The sequence below is a fragment of the Moschus berezovskii genome, chromosome X (genome assembly GCF_049115385.1).
Source record: "Moschus berezovskii isolate FMDL1 chromosome X, NW_MosBer_1.0, whole genome shotgun sequence".
NCBI lineage: Eukaryota > Metazoa > Chordata > Mammalia > Artiodactyla > Moschidae > Moschus > Moschus berezovskii.
This window is the reverse complement of record NC_142488.1, coordinates 15,843,917-15,862,923: the sequence shown is the minus strand read 5'-3', so window position 1 is coordinate 15,862,923 and position 19,007 is coordinate 15,843,917. Positions and strand designations below refer to the sequence as shown.

The following is a 19,007-nucleotide window of genomic DNA, read 5'->3' as shown; positions in this document are numbered from 1 at the left end:
GAGCCACAAGGGGAGCCCAAGAGTACTGGAGTGGATCTTCCCGACCCAGGAATCGAACTTGGGTCTCATTCATTGCAGGCGGATTCTACCAACTGAAATATCAGGGAAGCCGTAAGCTCTTTCTGAGTCCACATCAAACCTAGCTCAGGATGGAGGAAACTATTATAGGACACGTCAGGATATAAGGAGCAGAATATAGGCTGTGAGAAACCACAGGCAAACGACCTCGTTTTTTCAAATAAATTGTAAGGGAAAGGGACTCTATAGAATGAGAATAGCTTAAGAGAGGACCCATGGCAACTTGTGGATTTTATTTAGATCCTCAAACACAATGGGGAAAACGTTTTGACGTTGTAAGAATTGGAAATTTGGGCACTGCTTAGTTCATGAGATTAAAAAACTAAGTTCAAAAAATTCTTATTGTGGTTGTTCTTTTAGTCACTAAGTCGTGTCCAGCTGTTTTGCAACCCCATGGACTATAACCCGCCAGGCTCCTCTGTCCATGCGATTCCCAGAAAGAATAGTGGAGTGGGTTGCCACTTCCTTCTCCAGGGGATCTTACTGACCCAGGGATCAAACCCACGTTCCCCGCATTGGCAAGCAGATGCTTTACCACTGAATCACCAGGGAAGCCCCTAATTGTGGTAGATAAACATAAAATTTACCACTGTAACCAGTTTTTAAGTGTACAGTTAAGTAGTATTAACTACATACACATTGTTGTGGAACCAGTCTCCACAATTCTTTTTCTGTTGCAAAACTGAAATTCTTTACCCACTAAACAACGACCCTATTTCCCTTTCCCCTAGTCCCTGGCAACAAAGCTACTTTCTGTCTCTGATTTTTGATTACTCCAGGAACTTCACATAAGTGGAATTATACCACAGCTATCTTTGTGACTGGTTCATTTCATTGAGCAAATGTCCCTGAGGTTCATCCATGTTGTAGCATGTGTTAGAACTTCCTTAATATTCTGGCTTAAAAGGCTACTTTGAACACTCCTTGATATAAATTGCAGCAATATTTTTTTTAATCTGTCTTCTAAGGCAAAGAAAACAAAAGCAAAAATAAACAAATTGGACCTAATTAAACTTAAAAGCTTTTGTACAGCAAAGAAAACCATCCACAAAATGAAAAGACAACCTAATGGGAGAATATATTTGCAAGGGACATGACTGATAAGGGGTTAATATCCAAAATACAAAAACAGTTTATATAACTCAATATCAAAAACAAACACACAACCTGATTAAAAAATAGGCAGAAGACTTGAATAGACATTTTTCCAAAGAAGATATACAGATGGCCAACAGGCATATGAAAAGATACTCAACGTCTCTATCAGAGAAATGTAAATCAAAATTACAATGAGATATCAACTCACATGTGTCAGAATGGCTATCATCAAAATGACCACAAATAACAAATGTTGGTGAGGATGTGGAGAATAGGGAATGCTTGTACACTGTTGTTGGGAATGTAAATTGGTGAAGCCACTGTGGAAAACAGTATGGAGGTTCCTCAAAACACTAAAAAAGAACTACCATGTGATCCTGCAGTTCCTTTCCTGGGTATATATCCAAAGAAAAGGAAAACAGTAATTCAAAGATACATGTACCCCAATGTTCATGGCAGTATTGTTTACAATTGCCAGGGTATGGCAGCAACCTGTGTCCATCAACATATGAATGAATAAAGATGTGGTATGTACACACACACACACACACACACACACACTCACTCACACCCCATAATACTACTCAGCCATAAAAAAGAACGGAATTTTGCTATCTGAGCAACATGGATGGACCTGGAGGATATTGTGCTTACTGAAATAAACCAGATGTGGAAAGACAAATACTGTATATCATCACTTATATGTGAAATCTAAATATTGAAATCATTGAATATAATGGAAAAAAGCTATCTTGAAAAAGGCTGAATAGTATTCTGTTGTGTGTATACTACATATTTTATTTACCCATTCATATGTGATGAACATGATTGATTTTTAAATTGTGCTAATTTTATTGTGTCTATGTGTTTAAAAGAGTTGGAGTTTATGTGTTATTGTGAGAAAATTAAATATATAGAAAACGAACCTAAAAGTTGAGCTTCAACAGTTATCAATCCCTAGCCAGGTTTGTATCATCTGTATCCCCACCTATTTCCCCCTATCCTGTATTAATTTGAAGCAAATGCCAGACATCCTGTTACAATTGTCCTGAAGGGTAGAATTCTTCAAAATAAAAGATTATAAAAGAACATGAGCAGTCAACTTAATAACAGATTTTTCTTTTTTGCCACCTGGCTGGTGGGATCTTAGTTGACCAGGGGTTGAGCCTGTGTCCCTTGCAGTGGAAGTGTGGAGTCTTAACCACTGAACTGCCAGGGAATTCCTTTTCTCATTAAAATAAATTTCTTTTATCCCCAATGCTATATAAGCACCTGGTGAGGGAAGACACACTCTGATCCCACACAAGTCAGTCAGTCTTACTCGTGTTATCAAATTTTTCTCCTCAAATCTTTTCCCATTTTGGATTAATGATACTGTAGTTATAATAATCCCTTTGTATTCACAGAGTATCCATCATCTGTTGGCCTCATCAGTTCAGTTCAGTTCAGTTCAGTCGCTCAGTCGTGTCCGACTCTCCGCGACCCCATGAATCACAGCACGCCAGGCCTCCCTGTCCATCACCAACTCCCGGAGCTCACTCAAACTCATGTCCACAGAGTCGGTGATGCCATCCAGCCATCTCATTCTCTGTCATCCCCTTCTTCTCCCACCCCCAACCTTTCCCAGCATCAGAGTCTTTTCCAGTGAGTCAACTCGTCGCATGAGGTGGCCAAAGTATTGCAGTTTCAGCTTCAGCATCAGTCCCTCCAATGAACACCCAGGATCGATCTCCCTTAGAATGGGCTGGTTGGATCTCCTTGCGGTACAAGGGACTCTCAAGAGTCTTCTCCAGCACCACAGTTCAAAAGCATCAATTCTTCGGCCATCAGCTTTCTTCACAGTCCAACTCTCACATCCACACATGACCACGGGAAAAACCATAGCCTTGACTAGACGGACCTTGGTTGGCAAAGTAATGTCTCTGCTTTTTAATATACTATCTAGGTTGGTCATAACTTTCCTTCCAAGGAGTAAGCGTCTTTTAATTTCATGGCTGCAATCAGCATCTGCAGTGATTTTGGAGCCCAAAAGATAAAGTCTGACACTGTTTCCACTGTTTCCCCATCTATTTCCCATGAAGTGATGGGACCAGATGCCATGATCTTTGTTTTCTGAATGTTGAGCTTCAAGCCAACCTTTTCACTCTCCTCTTTCACTTTCATCAAGAGGCTTTTGAGTTCCTCTTCACAACACAAGAGAAGACTCTACACATGGACATCACCAGATGGTCAACACCAAAATCAGATTGATTATATTCTTTGCAGCCAAAGATGGAGAAGCTGTATACAGTTAGCAAAAACAAGACCAGGAGCTGACTGTGGCTCAGATCATGAACTCCTTATTGCCAAATTCAGACTGAAATTGAAGAAAGTAGGGAAAACCACTAGACCATTCAGATATGACTTAAATCAAATCCCTTATGATTATACAGTGGAAGTGAGGAATAGATTTAAGGGACTAGATCTGATAGATAGAGTGCCTGATGAACTCTGGACGGAGGTTCATGACATTGTAAAGGAGACAGGGACCAAGACCATCCCCATGGAAAAGAAATGCAAAAAAGCAAAATGGCTGTCTGAGGAGGCCTTACAAATAGCTGTGAAAAGAAGAGAAGCGAAAAGCAAAGGAGAAAAGGAAAGATATAAGCATCTGAATGCAGAGTTCCAAAGAATAGCAAGGAGAGATAAGAAAGCCTTCCTCAGTGATCAATGCAAAGAAATAGAGGAAAACAACAGAAAAGGAAAAACAAGAGATCTCTTCAAGAAAATTAGAGATTCCAAGGGAACATTTCATGCAAAGATGGGCTCGATAAAGGACAGAAATGGTATGGACCTCACAGAAGCAGAAGATATTAAGAAGAGGTGGCAAGAATATACAGAAGAACTGTACAAAAAAGATCTTCATGACCAAGATAGTCACAATAACGTGATCACTGACCTCGAGCCAGACATCTTGGAATGTGAAGTCAAGTGGGCCTTAGAAAGCATCACTACGAACAAAGCTAGTGGAGGTGATGGAATTCCAGTTGAGCTATTTCAAATCTTGAAAGATGATGCTGTGAAAGTGCTGCACTCAATATGCCAGCAAATTTGGAAAACTCAGCAGTGGCCACAGGACTGGAAAAGGTCAGTCTTCATTCCAATCCCAAAGAAAGGCAATGCCAAAGAATGCTCAAACTACTGCACAATTGCACTTGTCTCACATGCTAGTAAAGTCATGCTCAAAATTCTCCAAGCCAGGCTTCAGCAGTATGTGAACCGTGAACTTCCAGATGTTCAAGCAGGTTTTAGAAAAGGCAGAGGCACCAGAGATCAAATTGCCAACATCCGCTGGATCATGGAGAAAGCAAGAGAGTTCCAGAAAAGCATCTATTTCTGCTTCATTGACTATGCCAAAGCCTTTGACTATGTGGATCACAATAAACTGTGGAAAATTCTGAAAGAGATGGGAATACCAGACCACCTGACCTGCCTCTTGAGAAACTTGTATGCAGGTCAGGAAGCAACAGTCAGAACTGTACATGGAACAACAGACTGGTTCCAAATAGGAGAAGGCAATGGCAAGCCACTCCAGTACTCTTGCCTAGAAAATCCCATGGATGGAGGAGCCTGGTAGGCTGCAGTCCGTGGGGTCGCTAAAGTTCGGACACGACTGAGCGACTTCACTTTCACTTTCCAAATAGGAAAAGGAGTGCGTCAAGGCTGTATATTGTCACCCTGCTTATTTAACTTATATGCAGAGTACATCATGAGGAACGCTGGGCTGGAAGAAGTTGGCCTCATAGATTAATAGAATTAAGATGAGGCCGTATATCCTGTGATGAAGAGTCTGGATTTGGGGACAGACATTTTGGTCAGGGCATTTCACATCTCTAAGCGTCAGATTTGGCAGTATAAAAAAGGGGATCTCAATAACTGTCCTGGTTGTAAAAAGGAAATGAAATACTGAAACGTAGAAGGAAGCCTTACATATGTGGCATTAAGTATTACCATCGATGTGAACCTGTTTCACAAACATCCTTTGTGCTGGGGCCTCTGGAAGACTGGTTTTACAACAAAGTCCTCTGTGCTGCCTGCCTTTTTATAAGGTGTTTCCTCCTTAAAAAAAGAAAAAAGTGCATTTGGCTAACCACCCCTCTACCTTCCTTGTTGCTGTTATCTACTAGCTTCCTCATTGCTCCTCCACATTCACTGAAGATTTGGTTCCTTGGCCTCGATTGACTCCTCCAATTGTTGACATCCTTCTGGGGGTCCTCAATGTCCCTCACACTGTCCTGGTGAGCCCTAGGCCCAATTCCAGTGATGCCCATCTCACTTGACTCCATTTCAGGGTCAGACCCTAAACTGGATCATCTCCTGGAATTTCTTCCCCTTTGACATCGCTGACACCCACAGTCTGGAGACAACTCCTCAGTCCCTTCATCTCCACAGGCCCTCATCTTTTGGTCTCTCTCTCTCTCTCTCTCTTTTTTAGCAGCGCTGTGGTGCATGTGGGATTTCGGTTCCCCAAACAGGGATCAAACCCTGCCCCATGCATTGAAAACGCGGAGTCTTAACCACTGGACCACCAGGGAAGTCACCATCTCTTTTCTTTTTTGTAATTTATTTTATTGGAGGCAAATTACCTTACATTAATATGTTGGTTGGTTTTGCCATACATTGACGTGAATCCGCCCCGGGTGTACATGTGTTCTCTTTCTTGAACCCCCCTCCCCCATCCCTCTTCCCCATATCCTCCCTCCATGTCATCCCGGTGCACCAGCCCCAAGCATCCTGTATCATGCGTGGAACCTGGACTGGTCACTTATGATAATATACATGCTACAATGCCGTTCTCTCCAATCATCCCACCTTCACCCTCTCCCACAGAGTCCCAAAGACTGTTCTATATGCATCTCTTTTCTTAGTTCCAGTCTCCCTGCTCCTCTCCCTTCCTTTCTTCTGGGGACTAGGCCCCTGGTGCGTCACCATCGTCACATTCTTTCAGTGCCCTTAACTTCCTCACTCTCATCCTTCTAGTCAATCAGCAAACTCCGGTTTTATCACAATATCAGTATTTATGTCGACCTATAGATACCTTGCACAACTAGAGCTGGAGCTCATTGTATAGTAATGGTTTCTAGACTCCCCTGGGTCTTCAGTGATGCTCATCTCACTGGGCCCTCTAGTGACTCACCTGGCTGGCTAGACAAAATTTTCACCAGTTTCCCAGCCCTTCCATCTCACTCCAAACCCTCCTGTTGTCCCTAGTTAGATCCTTTCTCCTTCAGTGGTTTGCGCATGTTCTTCCCTTCGCCTTAATAACCTCCTGTGTCCTTTCTTGGCACCAAGGCACCAACTTTAAAAAGTCACTCGGCGAAGCCCTGATTGTCGTTCCCCTACCCCCGAGCATTTTTAATTTTTTAACTGTAATGTGTGCTACACGCGTACCGGCCAGGAACCTTACTGATTCCAACAGAGGTGTAGCCCTCTCCCCACAGCGTCTGCCCGCCGTCCTCCGCTTGGCGCTCCCGCAGTTCCTCTCCGCGACCCAGAAGCCCTTTCTGGCGTCGAGAGCCTGACGCGAGGGCCCGAGCAGGGTCTGGGCGTGCCAGGGGCCGGGGCGCTCCCCCGCGTCCCCGAGGCGCCGGTGCTCGGCCAGCCGCCGAGGGGAGGGGCAGCCCCCAGGGCCGAGCCAGGCCTGGGCCCAGCGCGTCCAGGGCGGAGGGTGACGGGAAGGCGCCGGCGCCGGAGGACTCACTTTGGGGCCGCTCGTTTGGGAGCGTGGCACGAACCCGGGTGCCAGCCCCGAGCTCACCGGAGTGAGTCAGCGGGGCCCGCGGCAGCAGAAGAGGGGAAGGTGGGCTAGGAGGGCGCCGCGCAGCCCGGGGTCCGCGCGGGAGGCGGGAGGGACCCTGAGGGAGGCTCGGGGCACCCCTGGCGGCGGCCTCTTCCTCCGCCGACAGGTGAGCGCGGGCGGGCCTCGAGGCGGAGCCCGGCGGCTCCAGCGGCCGTCCTCTGCGCCACCGCCGCCGGCTCGCAGGTAATCCGGCGCCGGGGCTCCGCGCCCCGAGCCCGGCGCGCACGTGGGGCCGAGCGCCTTTGTCCCCTCCGAGGGCGGCCGCCGCGCGCGTCCCCGCACCCCGCGCGCCCTGCCCGCGGGCCGACAGCGGCCGGGCGGGGCCGGGGCCCTGGGAGCCCGCCCTGGGCGGCCCGCGGCCCGGGCCCCGGAGCGCCGCGTCCCCAGGCGGCGCTTCTGCGCGCGCCTGGCCTCGGGATCGGGCGCCGGGGCCCACCGCGCCCCGGGAGCCCCGGGCTGGTGTTGGCGGAAGTGCAGTCCAGCGCCGAGGGAGAGGGCCTTTCCGTCCCCTCTCTGCCCCGCGACTCTCTCGTTTCCCGCTTCCTAGCTGCTTAGGGCGCGCTGAGCCCGAGCCCGCTGCTGCCACAACACAGCTTGCTTCAACAGTTTCTCCATGTATAGTGTCTAATTTGAATTCAATAAAATGCCCCCATTTTAAGTGTGCAGATAAGGGATTTTGACAAATTATACACCCGCGTAACCACTACCCAAACGCAGACCTAGATCGTTTCCATCACTCCAGAAACTTCCCTCGTGCTCTTCTCCAGTCAATCCACAACTGCCCTCACCCCTTGATTTTCATCAGAGCTTAGTGTTGCCGGTTCTAGAATTTTCATAAAGTGGGCTCATTCAGTAAGTATTCTTTTGTTTTTGACTGCTTTCTAAATGGCCGTCATCGAGAAGCTGTCTCTTGTTGCCTCTGATGTTTTTTTTTTTAGTTGCTCTAGTCCTGCGCTGTCCTGTAGCCACTCGCAGCATCTGACTCTTGAGAGCAGGAAATGTGGCAAGTGTGTGAACTGAGATGTGCTTTGAGTAGACACACCTAGTTTCGAAAGACAGTAGCAAAAAAAAAAAGGATGTAAATTATCTCGCCAAAATATTCTTACATTGATTATGTGTTGAATGATAGGATTTTGGATACATTGGGTTAAATAAGATATTATTAAAATGACCTTAATCTGTTTCTTTTTATTTTTTTAATATGGCGACTGGAAAATTTTACATTACACAAATGTTATGTTTTTATTGGATAGCAGACAGCTGTACACACCCCTATTTTACAGACAGTTGGTTCTGCTCACTGCCTGTGAGTCAATGTAAATAATGTAATTCACAAGAGTTAAAAAAAAGTCCTGATTCTAGAAGGAGCCTGAAGAATCTGATTTTTCTACTGTTTTAAAATTTTGCTTCAGACTTACTTGTTTGCTTAAAAGAGATGGAAAGGACTACCTAGTTATTGATATTGTTATATTTTCTATTTTTAAGTTATATTTTCAAAAAGAACTTTGCAAAATATCTGATGTGCTTAAAAAGTTATCTTGTGCTTTTGAAAATGTGGAAAACTGATAATTACCTTCAACCCAACCACCTAAATATATTAAAATGTAGCATTTTAGTGTGACTTGAGCAGTCTTAATTTTAAAAAGCAGTTGAGATAATATAATGTCTTATATAATAGATAATATAATGCTTATAATATAAGCATATTTTACATGAAAGATTCTTAGGCTTTCTGACAACCACATGATGTACCTTCTCATGAATATTCTTCCGTTTTTAAGGCATTTTTGCATGTTGCTAACTTTTACAAACGGGAAGTCATTTTAATAGTGTGACAGTGCTGGAATCAGGAAGTTACAGTGCCGCTTATTTGCCCCTTCATCCCACAGGAAAGGTGAAAACCAGGAGGGCAGGAACCTTGATTTCATATTCACCCCCGTACACACAGGATCTGGGAACACATCAAGCATGTAATTGTCCTTGAGGAAGAACATTTTCTTCTGTCCTTCTAAGTTCTTCTGACTGACTTAATTAAATTGACATGAGACAGATTCATAGGAGAAAATTTTTTAAAAAATTAATAATTCTTGAGAAAGACTCAGGAAAACTGAGTCCCTTGCCAAAAGGGTTGAAACCCTCGCCTTTCATAGTATCTTCAGCTCAAGATGAAAGAGGATGTTGGAGGTAGTGTTTTGGGACTTGAACAGGGAAGAAGGCAATTAATTTGGAGACAGAAAGGCAAATATTTCCCTAAACAAATGTGTGCTGGGCCAGGCAGAGACAGTGGGACCCAGAGTAGATTCTGATCTCTAAGAGCTTCTGACACTACATCTAGCTCATAGTCTCTGAAAATATTGGGTTGATCAGAAAGTTCATTCGGATTTTTCCATCAAATGTTATAGGAAAAACCCGAAGGAATTTTTTTTGCCAACCCGTATCTCTGGTGATAGCTCTATTCTGGGAACAGGTTCTTTATCTAAATTCCTTAGGCGGCAAGGAGGGGGGCAGTAAAAAAGAAAGACTTACTGAGTCCTTGTTTCTTAAAAATAATCAGACTAAATTAATCCTCATGCCAAAGAGGCACATTTTGGGGTGGCAGATTTTCCTCCCCTACCTAACAGATTTTCAGTAAACATTTGTTAGCTGACTGAATCAGTGCATAGGTGGCTCTGAAAAATAAGAGCTAACCTTCACTCAGCACTTGGGCGTTCTCTTTAGAAATGCCTACACAACTCTATAAGGCAGGCACTGGTATTATTTTTGTGTACTGCCCAGATGGAGAAAATCAAAGTTTGCAAAAGTTGGAGAAGATACCCAGGGTCATAGCTATGAACTCGGGCTGTCTGACTCCAGAGGAGGGGAATTGATCAAAATAGAAAAAAATCAACAGTGGGATGAGTACCAGAATACTGATGAAATTCCCACTCTACCAACTACCTGCGCTAGTAGGAGTGGTAAGGGGAAGATTTAGATACATTTCGGATCCATAGAAGGAGCATTCAGTGTTTGGACTGAGAATCTTGTAGGCTAAATCTAGCTCAGGTTGAGTGGATGGATGGCCAGGTGGGTAGTAAAGAGGAACGATGACATTGAATGTGATCAGTGGTAGTGTGTAGAGAAAGGCAGGCCCAGAGACTTATGGAAGCCATTTGGGATGGGACTTGTGTATTTTGGATGACTTCAGTATGCTCACCCTGATGGTGATCAAAAAGAACTCACAGCTCTGAGGTGAGATAACTCTACATCTCTTTAAGTTAAGCTAGTTTGTTTTGCAAGTAGAGGAAACTACAAAATCAGAATGGGCATTTCGTTGGGGACGACAGATATAGGATAAGCAGGGAACTGAAATTATTCCTACCTGATTGCACTTACACTTAATTTCCAGGTGTTTAAAAAAATTGTGAGTTGCAATAGAAAATGGGATTTATAGTTAGTTTTTGTTAGTGACTATCTTTTCTTATACTTGCAATTTCTAATTATTTTGAATTTTTAAATTTTAATTATTTAAAAATTTTTATGACTTGCAATTTTATATTAATAGCTTCACTCTGTTGGCAGTTGGCCTGCCAGGACTATAAGGCTCACCTTCACGTGCATAGTGAAATGGCACAGGCACACAGCCCCTGGTGATGCTCAAGAGGAAAACAATAGTACTCAGAGTAGAGAAAACCAAGTAGCTCATGGACTCCCTGTCTGCCTTTAAAACAAAAGGGTTTGGATCAGACAGCAGCGGCAAAGTCAAATAAAATTTCTTTATGACATAATATTTTCTCTTTTTTTCCTGCTTGAATATTTTTATATGATGAAATAGATGGGTAAGGAACAGATTCAGTGTTCCACATGCTTAGTTAAGGAGGATACATTTATTATTAATTGATAGTGACATTAGTAGCTAACTTTTGGTGTTGGAGAAGACTCCTGAAAATCCCTTGGACAGCAAGGAGATCAAACCAGTCAATCTTAAGGGAAATCAACCCTGAATACTCATTGGAAGGACTGATGCTGAAGCTGAAGCTCCATTATTTTGGTCATCTGATGCGAACAGCTGACTCATTGGAAAAGTCCTTGATGAACGATTCAGGGCAGAAGGAGAAGAGGGTGTCAGAGGATGAGATGGCTGGATGGTGTCACTGATACAATGGACATGAACTTGGGTAAACTTCAGGAGATGGTGAGGGACAGGGAGGCCTGGCGTGCTGCAGTCTGTGGGGTCACAGAGTCAAGACACGACTGAGTGACTGAACAACAACGTATTAATATAGGAGTCGATTTCACCCCCTCTAAGCCAGATATCAGCAAACAGTTTCCATGAAAGATAATAAATATTTTAGGTTTTGTGGGCCAGAGGCCTCTGTTTCCCCAGCTCCTCAACCCTGCCATTGTAGCCAGAAAGGCGCCATAGACAGTGTATAGATAATGGGTGTGGCTGCGTGCTGATGAAACGATTTATGGACACTGAAGTTAGAGTTTCATAGAAGGTTTTCTGTTCTATTTAATTTTAATGTGCCATGAAATATTCTTTTGATCATTTCTCAATCATTTTAAATGTAAAAACAGTCTTAGCTTGGGGACCGTACAAAAATAGACAGTGGGCCAGATGCGACCTGTGGGCCCTGCTTTCCTGACTTCTGATCTATACTTTAGCTCATTTAATCCTCACAACCACCTGCAAGATTTTTTAAAATGTTGGCATATTTGAATATTGATTTTAAAAATAGACTACTTTTTTTAAAGCAATTTTAGGTTCACAGCAAAACTGACCAGAAAGTACTGAGTCCGATATACCTGCTGTCCCGTACCCACGGTGTTCCCTGTTGTCAACATCTCAAACCAGAGAGGAACATTCGTTAGTCAGTGAACCTACGCATCATTATCATTCCAAGTCCACAGATTTCATTAGAATTCACTCTTGGCGTTATATAGTCTGTGAGTTTGGACAAATATATAATGACCTGTATCCACCATTACAGTATCATACAGAATAGTTGCACTGCCCTAATAAAACACTCTGTGCTTCCCCTATTCACCTTTCCCCTGAAAACCACTCATCTTTTTCCTGTCTTCATAGTTTTGTCTTTTCCAGAATGTCATATAGTTGGAATCGCACAGTATGTAGCCTTTTCAGATTGACTTCTTTCAATTAGTAACATGCATTAAGTTTCCTCCATGTCTTTTTGTGGATTGATAGCTCACTTCTTTTTAGTGCTGAATAATATTCCAAAGGAATGGTACTTTTTATTTTATTTCACAGATGAAGAAACAGGTACAGCTTGTACAGATCTGACTACAAAGCCTGATCTCTTAAACATTTTGCTATGCCTCCGAATCTTAGAGAATTTTGGCTTCTTATGATGAAGTTTGTCACATGAAAGTTGGGGTAAATGTAACATCAGGGTAATGGAGCCAGACATTTCGCTTGCAGAAAGTATCCACAGCTTCCTGAATATTGACATGAAAGAAAAACCTAGACGATAAGACTTTGTTTCAAATACTTAGAAAAGGTGCTGTGGGCTTTTGAAATTTTGGTTTAACACACTCTCTGCTTTACTGGTTTAAGAACATGTTTCTCTTCCCTGACCATTAATTTTATTACCTTTCAGATTATACCTGGGTGCTGGCACCCAGCGACTCCTCTGCCAATGAAGTACATCTTGGTCACTGGTGGGGTCATCTCAGGCATCGGTAAAGGGATCATTGCCAGCAGTATTGGGACGATTCTAAAATCATGTGGACTCCGAGTGACTGCCATCAAAATTGACCCCTATATAAACATCGATGCAGGCACTTTTTCACCTTATGAGCACGGTATGAGGGATAACCTCTCCCCCCCTACCCCATAAAGCACTGGGTCAAATTGCAGTTCTTTCTTGTATCTGGGTAATTTTTTTTAAGATAGCATTCCAGAAGTAGAGTTGCTGGATCGTTATGGATCTGTGAATGTTCTCATGGTTATTGATACATTTTTAAGATTGCTGATGACATTCCAAATTAGTCTACACTTTTGTCAAGCAGTGTGTGAGGATACCATTTCACTGTACCTTTTGTAGTGTGGATTATTATTATTATTTTATCATAAAGGTAATATATTTCTCAACATTGCTTTGTTAAGAAAAAATCAGACAATATAGACTATATTGACAATATAGAATGACCTAAAGAAAATAAAAATCATCCATTTCCCACTACTTGGAATAATGATTATTAATGTTGAAATTTTTATGTATATACTCATTGTTTTTATTTATTTATTGGCCATACTGCACAGCGTGCAGAATCTTAGTTCCCTGACCAGGGATTGAACCTGTACCCCTGCACTGGAAGTATGGAGTCCTAACCAGTGCACTGTCAGGGAATTCTCTATACTAATTATTTTTAAAAAGGCACAAGGCCTTACATACTTTCCTTTTTAACTTTTCACATACAAGTAAGAAAGTGTATAAATCATATGTATACCACTAGATGAAATGAACATACTGTGTTAACAGCCCCAAAATCAAAAAACAGAAATCCCCTTTATGTTCTTTCCAGTTTCTCCCCATCTGAAATGACCAGGGTAACCACTATCCTGTCTTCTAACATCATAGATCAGTTGGCTTATTTTTGAACATTAAATGATCTGAATCTTACAGTCACACTAGTTTTTAAATTGAAGTATACTTGACTTACAATGTTTCAGATGTACATCAGAGTGATTCAGTTAAACATTATGGTGGTGGTTTAGTCACTAAATCATGTCTGACTGTTTAGACCCCATGGACTGTAGTGCACCAGGCTCCTCTATCCATGGGGTTTCCCAGGCAAGCATACTGGAGTGGGTTGCCATTCCCTTTATATATATATACACACACTTTTTCAGAATCCTTTCCAGTAGAGGTTATTACAAGATACTGAATATAGTTTCCTGTGCTATACAGTAGATCCTTGTTGCTTATTTTATATACAGTAGTGTGTACCTGTTAATCCTGAAGACATTTTAATAGATTCTATGCTTCTAAAGGTTGCACAGAATCTGCACAATAATAGGAAATCATTTCCAGTTTATTGATATTATAAGCAACACTGACAAGAAACTTAAAAAAAATTTTTAACATAAATGTATAGATACAGAATTTCTGATTTGGTGGGTAGATATGTTTTTCAGGTTTTTTAGTTTTCTTTATACCTTTGCTGAATACTATTCTTTTAAACCTTATTAACCTGAGAGTCGGAGGAGGCAGTGGCAAGCCACTCCAGTACTCTTGCCTAGAAAATCCCATGGATGGAGCAGCCTGGTAGGCTGCAGTCCGTGGGGTCGCTAAGGGTCGGACACGACTGAGCGACTTCACTTTCACTTTTCACTTTCACACATTGGAGAAGGAAGTTCTTGCCTGGAGAATCCCAGGGACGGGGGAGCCTGGTGGGCTGCCGTCTATGGGGTCACACAGAGTCGGATACGACTGAAGTGACCTAGCAGCAGTAGCAGCAACCTGAGAGTCCATTAAAAAGAAACCCAAAAAAGAGTATCTTATTATGTTAATTTAGATTTCTTTGATTTTCATTTTGTTGGTGAAATGGCTTATTCGAGTCTATGGTAAATCATATATTTATTTGAAACCCTCACCTAACTTCCTTCTATGAGTGAACTTCCACGCCCCACTGACTTTGGCCTTTGGCCGCATAGGGTGATGAACTCTTCCTGGTTTGTTTGAAACTTTCCTGCTTTTGAAATTGAAAGTCCTGAATCCTGGGAATACTTTTACTCCTGGGCAAACCAGAGAGGTCGGTCACCTTATTTGGCCATGTGATTTGTTTTGCTCTGTAGGGTTTTAGTGAATATGACATATGCCTTGTTGAAGCATATGCGATGGCATGATTTCGCTCAGTCCGTCTTGTGTTAACTGCCCTCTGCTGTTCGAGCTGCCTGCCCCATAGAGAGATTTCTTCTTCAACCCAAGTCCTGGAATTAGAAGGCACAGGGTAGACTCACAACTGACCCACAACCCCTACATCACATGAGGAAGAAATCAATAGATGTTTTATAAGTTGCTGAGATGTTAAGGTTTGGTAGGCAGCAAAACTGACTAACGCCATGTGTTATGACAATTTTCCTTTGGATCTTTAAAAACGATTTTCAAGAATACTTTGTGCAGAGTATATTAACCTATACTTACCACATGAATATATTTCTACCCTGTTTGCAGTTTGTCTTAATATTACCTCTGTTTGCTGCTGATAAATTTCATTTTATTGTTTATGTGACTAAATGTATCCATTGTTTCCTTTATGGTTTCTGCCTTTGATGTCACCTATTAGCTTCTCTGTCCCAGAAATATTTAAATATCTGTATTTTCTTTTGCCATTTTTAGAGTTTCATTTGCTTTTACTTTATTTTTTTATTCCAGTTTTATTGACATACAGCACTGTATACACTAAAGGTATATAGCATAATGATTTGATTTATATACATCATGAAATGATTATCACAATAAGTTTAGTGAATATCTGTCATCTCATATAGATGCAAAATTAAAGGAATAGACAAAAATTGTTTCCCCTGTAATGAAAACTCTTAGGCTTTATGCTTTAAAAACTCTCATATAGAACATAGAGTGCTGTTAATTATATTTATCATGTTTTACATTTATATCTCTAATACTTATTTATATTATAACTGGAAGTTTGTACCTTTTGATTGCCTTCATTCAATTCCACACAGTCCTACCCCTGCTTCTGGGAACTACAAATCTGATCTCTTTTTCTATGAGTTTGCTTTTGAAATATAATTGACTTACAACACTATGTTCCTGGTGCACAACATAGTGATTTGATGTTTTTATACATTTCAAGGGCTTCCCAGGTGGCATTAGTGGTAAAGAACCTGCTTGCCAATGCAGGAGACATAAGAGATGCGGGTTCGATCCCTGGCTTGGGAAGATCCCCTGTAGGAGGAAATGGCAACCCATTCCAGTATTCTTGCCTGGACAGTCCATGGGGTCGCACAGAGTTAGACACAACTGAAGCACCTTAGCACGCAACACTCAGAGATTTCAAAATGATCACCACCATTTGCTTTTACTTTAATATTGTTAATACATATGGAATTTAATTTGATGAAACATGAAGATGAGGTTAGTCACTATTCCTAATCACAGTTATCAAAGATTTCATCCTTTCTCCATTGATTTGAAATACCACCTTTTAATATACATTAAATTTCTCTCTTATTATTCTGTTCTGTTCAGATCTCTTTGTTTATCCCTGCCCACCATATTATCTGGAGTAGGAAATGACAACCCACTCCAGTATTCTTGCCTGGGAAATTCCATGGACAAAGGAGCCTGGTAGGCTTCTGTCCATGAAGTTGCAAAGAGTTGGACACAACTGAGCATGCACACACACACACACACACACCATTTTAATAGCTATAGCTTTTTATTATCAAGTAGGTCAGAACTTTCCCCATTATACCTTTTCTCCTTTTTCTTTAACCTCAAAATGTTGGTTGTCTTTAAGACTAACTTCAGAGACCTTTTATCAAACTTGCCCTTTGAATTTATGAATTAATTTGGGGAAGAATTAAACACTGAAATTAGTGACTGGCCTATTCAGGAGCTTTATAAGTGGCTTTCATTTTATTCATACCTGCTTTTATGTCTCTGAAGTAAAATTTTAAACTTTCCTTCTTATTGGTCCTATACATTTCTTGAAGTTTATTTCTGTGTATTTTACCTACTTTGATTTGTAATGATATCTTTTTTTTTAGTCATATATTAAATTCCTTTATGTAATAGGGACCTTTTGGGTGTATTTTGGTTTTGTGTAGAATTTGTTTGTGCCATCTTATTTCATATTTGTATATATTGAAATATATAAATATATATATATACATATATATTTCAATCTTCCTATACTCATTGTTATTTTATAAGAGCTTTTATTTTTATTTACTTTTTTGTGTATTTTATTTTGGTAATCACACGTGTTTTTCTTCCAAATTAACTTAAGTTTCACTGTCAAGTTAAAAAAAAACCCGTTGGAATTTTTATTATAATTCCATTAAATTAAGAAAAAAGCTTTTTGAAGACATGATCTACAGCTTTTCTTTTTCTTCTGCATGCATGCTAAGTTGCTTCAATCATGTCTGACTTTTTGTGACCCTATGAACTGTAACCCTCCAGGCTCCTCTGTCCATGGGATTCTCCAGGCAGGAATACCAGAGTGGGTTGCCATTTCCTCCTCCAGGGGATCTTCCTGACCCAGGGATCGAACCTGTGTCTTTTATGTATCCTGCATTGGCAGGCGGGTTCTTTACCACTAGTGCCACTTGGGAAGCCCTTCTTTTTCTCCTGGGAACATAATAGATACTACTTTTAAAATTTAAGAATCTAAAATTTCAAGACCTTTGCTGTATACCTGGATTATTACCAAACTGGACTTGGCCTGAATTAACTAAGAGATTTCAGAGATCTTCCCCTATTTGTCAGAGGTTAAAATGATCAAAGTACAAAGACTTTCCCATAGATCGGTGATTCCTGATAAATATTGGAAAGTAGAATTTGAACTAGAAATGGAATTTGGGAAATACAACATATTAGAGTTTCATTATTTTTTTCTTTTGTCTTTAAAATTAGAGATCTTTCTGATCACACTGGTACCTTATGAGGAATACATAAATGAGAGTATAAAAGGCTTCAGATTAGGTTCAGAAGATAGCCAACCTTCATTTTTTTTTTTTTTATGCTGTGAACATCTAGCAGTAGAAGTAAATGATAGAATGTTATTAATCAGGGAGAGGTTCATTTCTGACAGGGTAGCGTTAGGACATTGTCCTCCAAATTGATGCCCTTAGTAACACTGGAGACCCAGACGCATAACCAGTAGTCACCACAGGTGCCCGTAGTTGATTAAATCTTCATCTATATCCTTCTCGACGGTGCTGTTGTGCAGGTGGTGGCTTATTGCTCACTTTCTTTTTGGCCTCAGTTTCACCAAGTCGCTCTGTGGGCTAATGGAGGCTCTGCTTTTCATCCACTGTCTGTTTAATAGTGTCTTTACCCAAGATGGGAGTCAATGAAAATTTTCTCAAGCCAATTTCAGAGTCTAGGATACTGATGCTTCAAAATCAGTTGCTGTTTGTTTTTAAAACTGCTGTTTGAAAGTACCTTTTTCATATGGTATATGATGAGTTTGGAAAAGCTAAATCTTGAAGACAGAATTTCAGTAAGCATTTAAAAACTACCATTATAGAATACTAGAATTTTTCTAATGTATTATCATGGGTAGATTAGAATTACTCAGTTTTCCCATTAAAATAAGGAAATAGTGATAGACTATGGCTTATAAATGTCTTTTACCAGCTTTTTAACATATTGTGTTCATCTTTGGAAAATAATCTACTGGAAGCAAATTTTTAATTTTTACATTGCTTTTTTATCCCAGGTGAAGTGTTTGTCTTAAACGATGGTGGAGAAGTTGATTTAGACCTTGGAAATTATGAAAGGTTCTTGGATATTAATCTTTATAAAGACAACAACATCACTACTGGGAAGATATATCAACATGTGATCAATAAAGAGAGGCGTGGAGATTACCTGGGGAAAACAGTACAAGGTATTATATTCCACAAACACTAGAGGGCCCTGTTGGCTGAGCACTCACTGCTTAAAATACACCTAAAGATGAGGTGGTCCCTGTGCTTTACAAGCTTCAGTCCTTCTCAAATCCCTCTGTTCTTTTCTTTCCTTCTTTTTCCCCACCTTCAGTTTTATTGAGATAATATTGACGTACAGCACTGTATAAGTTTAGGGTGTATAGCATAATGATTTGACATCATACAATGGTACCCACAATAACTTTAGTGAATATCCGTCATCTCTTATAGATGCAAAATTAAAGAAATAGACAAAAATTGTTTCCCTTGTGATGAAAGCTTTTATGATTTACTCTTTTATATAATTTAGAACCACGTTAATTATTAATATATATAATTAATGTATTTATCATGCTGTACAAT

The 19,007-nt window shown here is 41.0% G+C and overlaps 1 protein-coding gene across 5 annotated transcripts in view; it reads left to right on the top strand.

Moving 5' to 3' along the window:
- Positions 1–6,686: 6,686 nt before the first annotated feature.
- CTPS2 (CTP synthase 2) overlaps positions 6,687–19,007 on the top strand; it is a 120,910-nt gene continuing 108,589 nt past the window's right edge. For 2 of the 5 annotated variants that reach the window (XM_055438305.2, XM_088833552.1), the window contains exons 1-3: positions 6,883–7,015; positions 12,616–12,820; positions 18,434–18,604. In XM_055438305.2, coding sequence (XP_055294280.1) covers positions 12,655–12,820; positions 18,434–18,604 — 337 coding nt within the window. In that variant the 5' untranslated portion in view covers positions 6,883–7,015; positions 12,616–12,654. Of the gene's footprint in view, positions 7,016–7,104; positions 7,199–12,615; positions 12,821–18,433; positions 18,605–19,007 lie in introns of those variants that run through there. The other 3 variants (XM_055438301.2, XM_055438302.2, XM_055438303.2) reach the window with 3 other exon arrangements.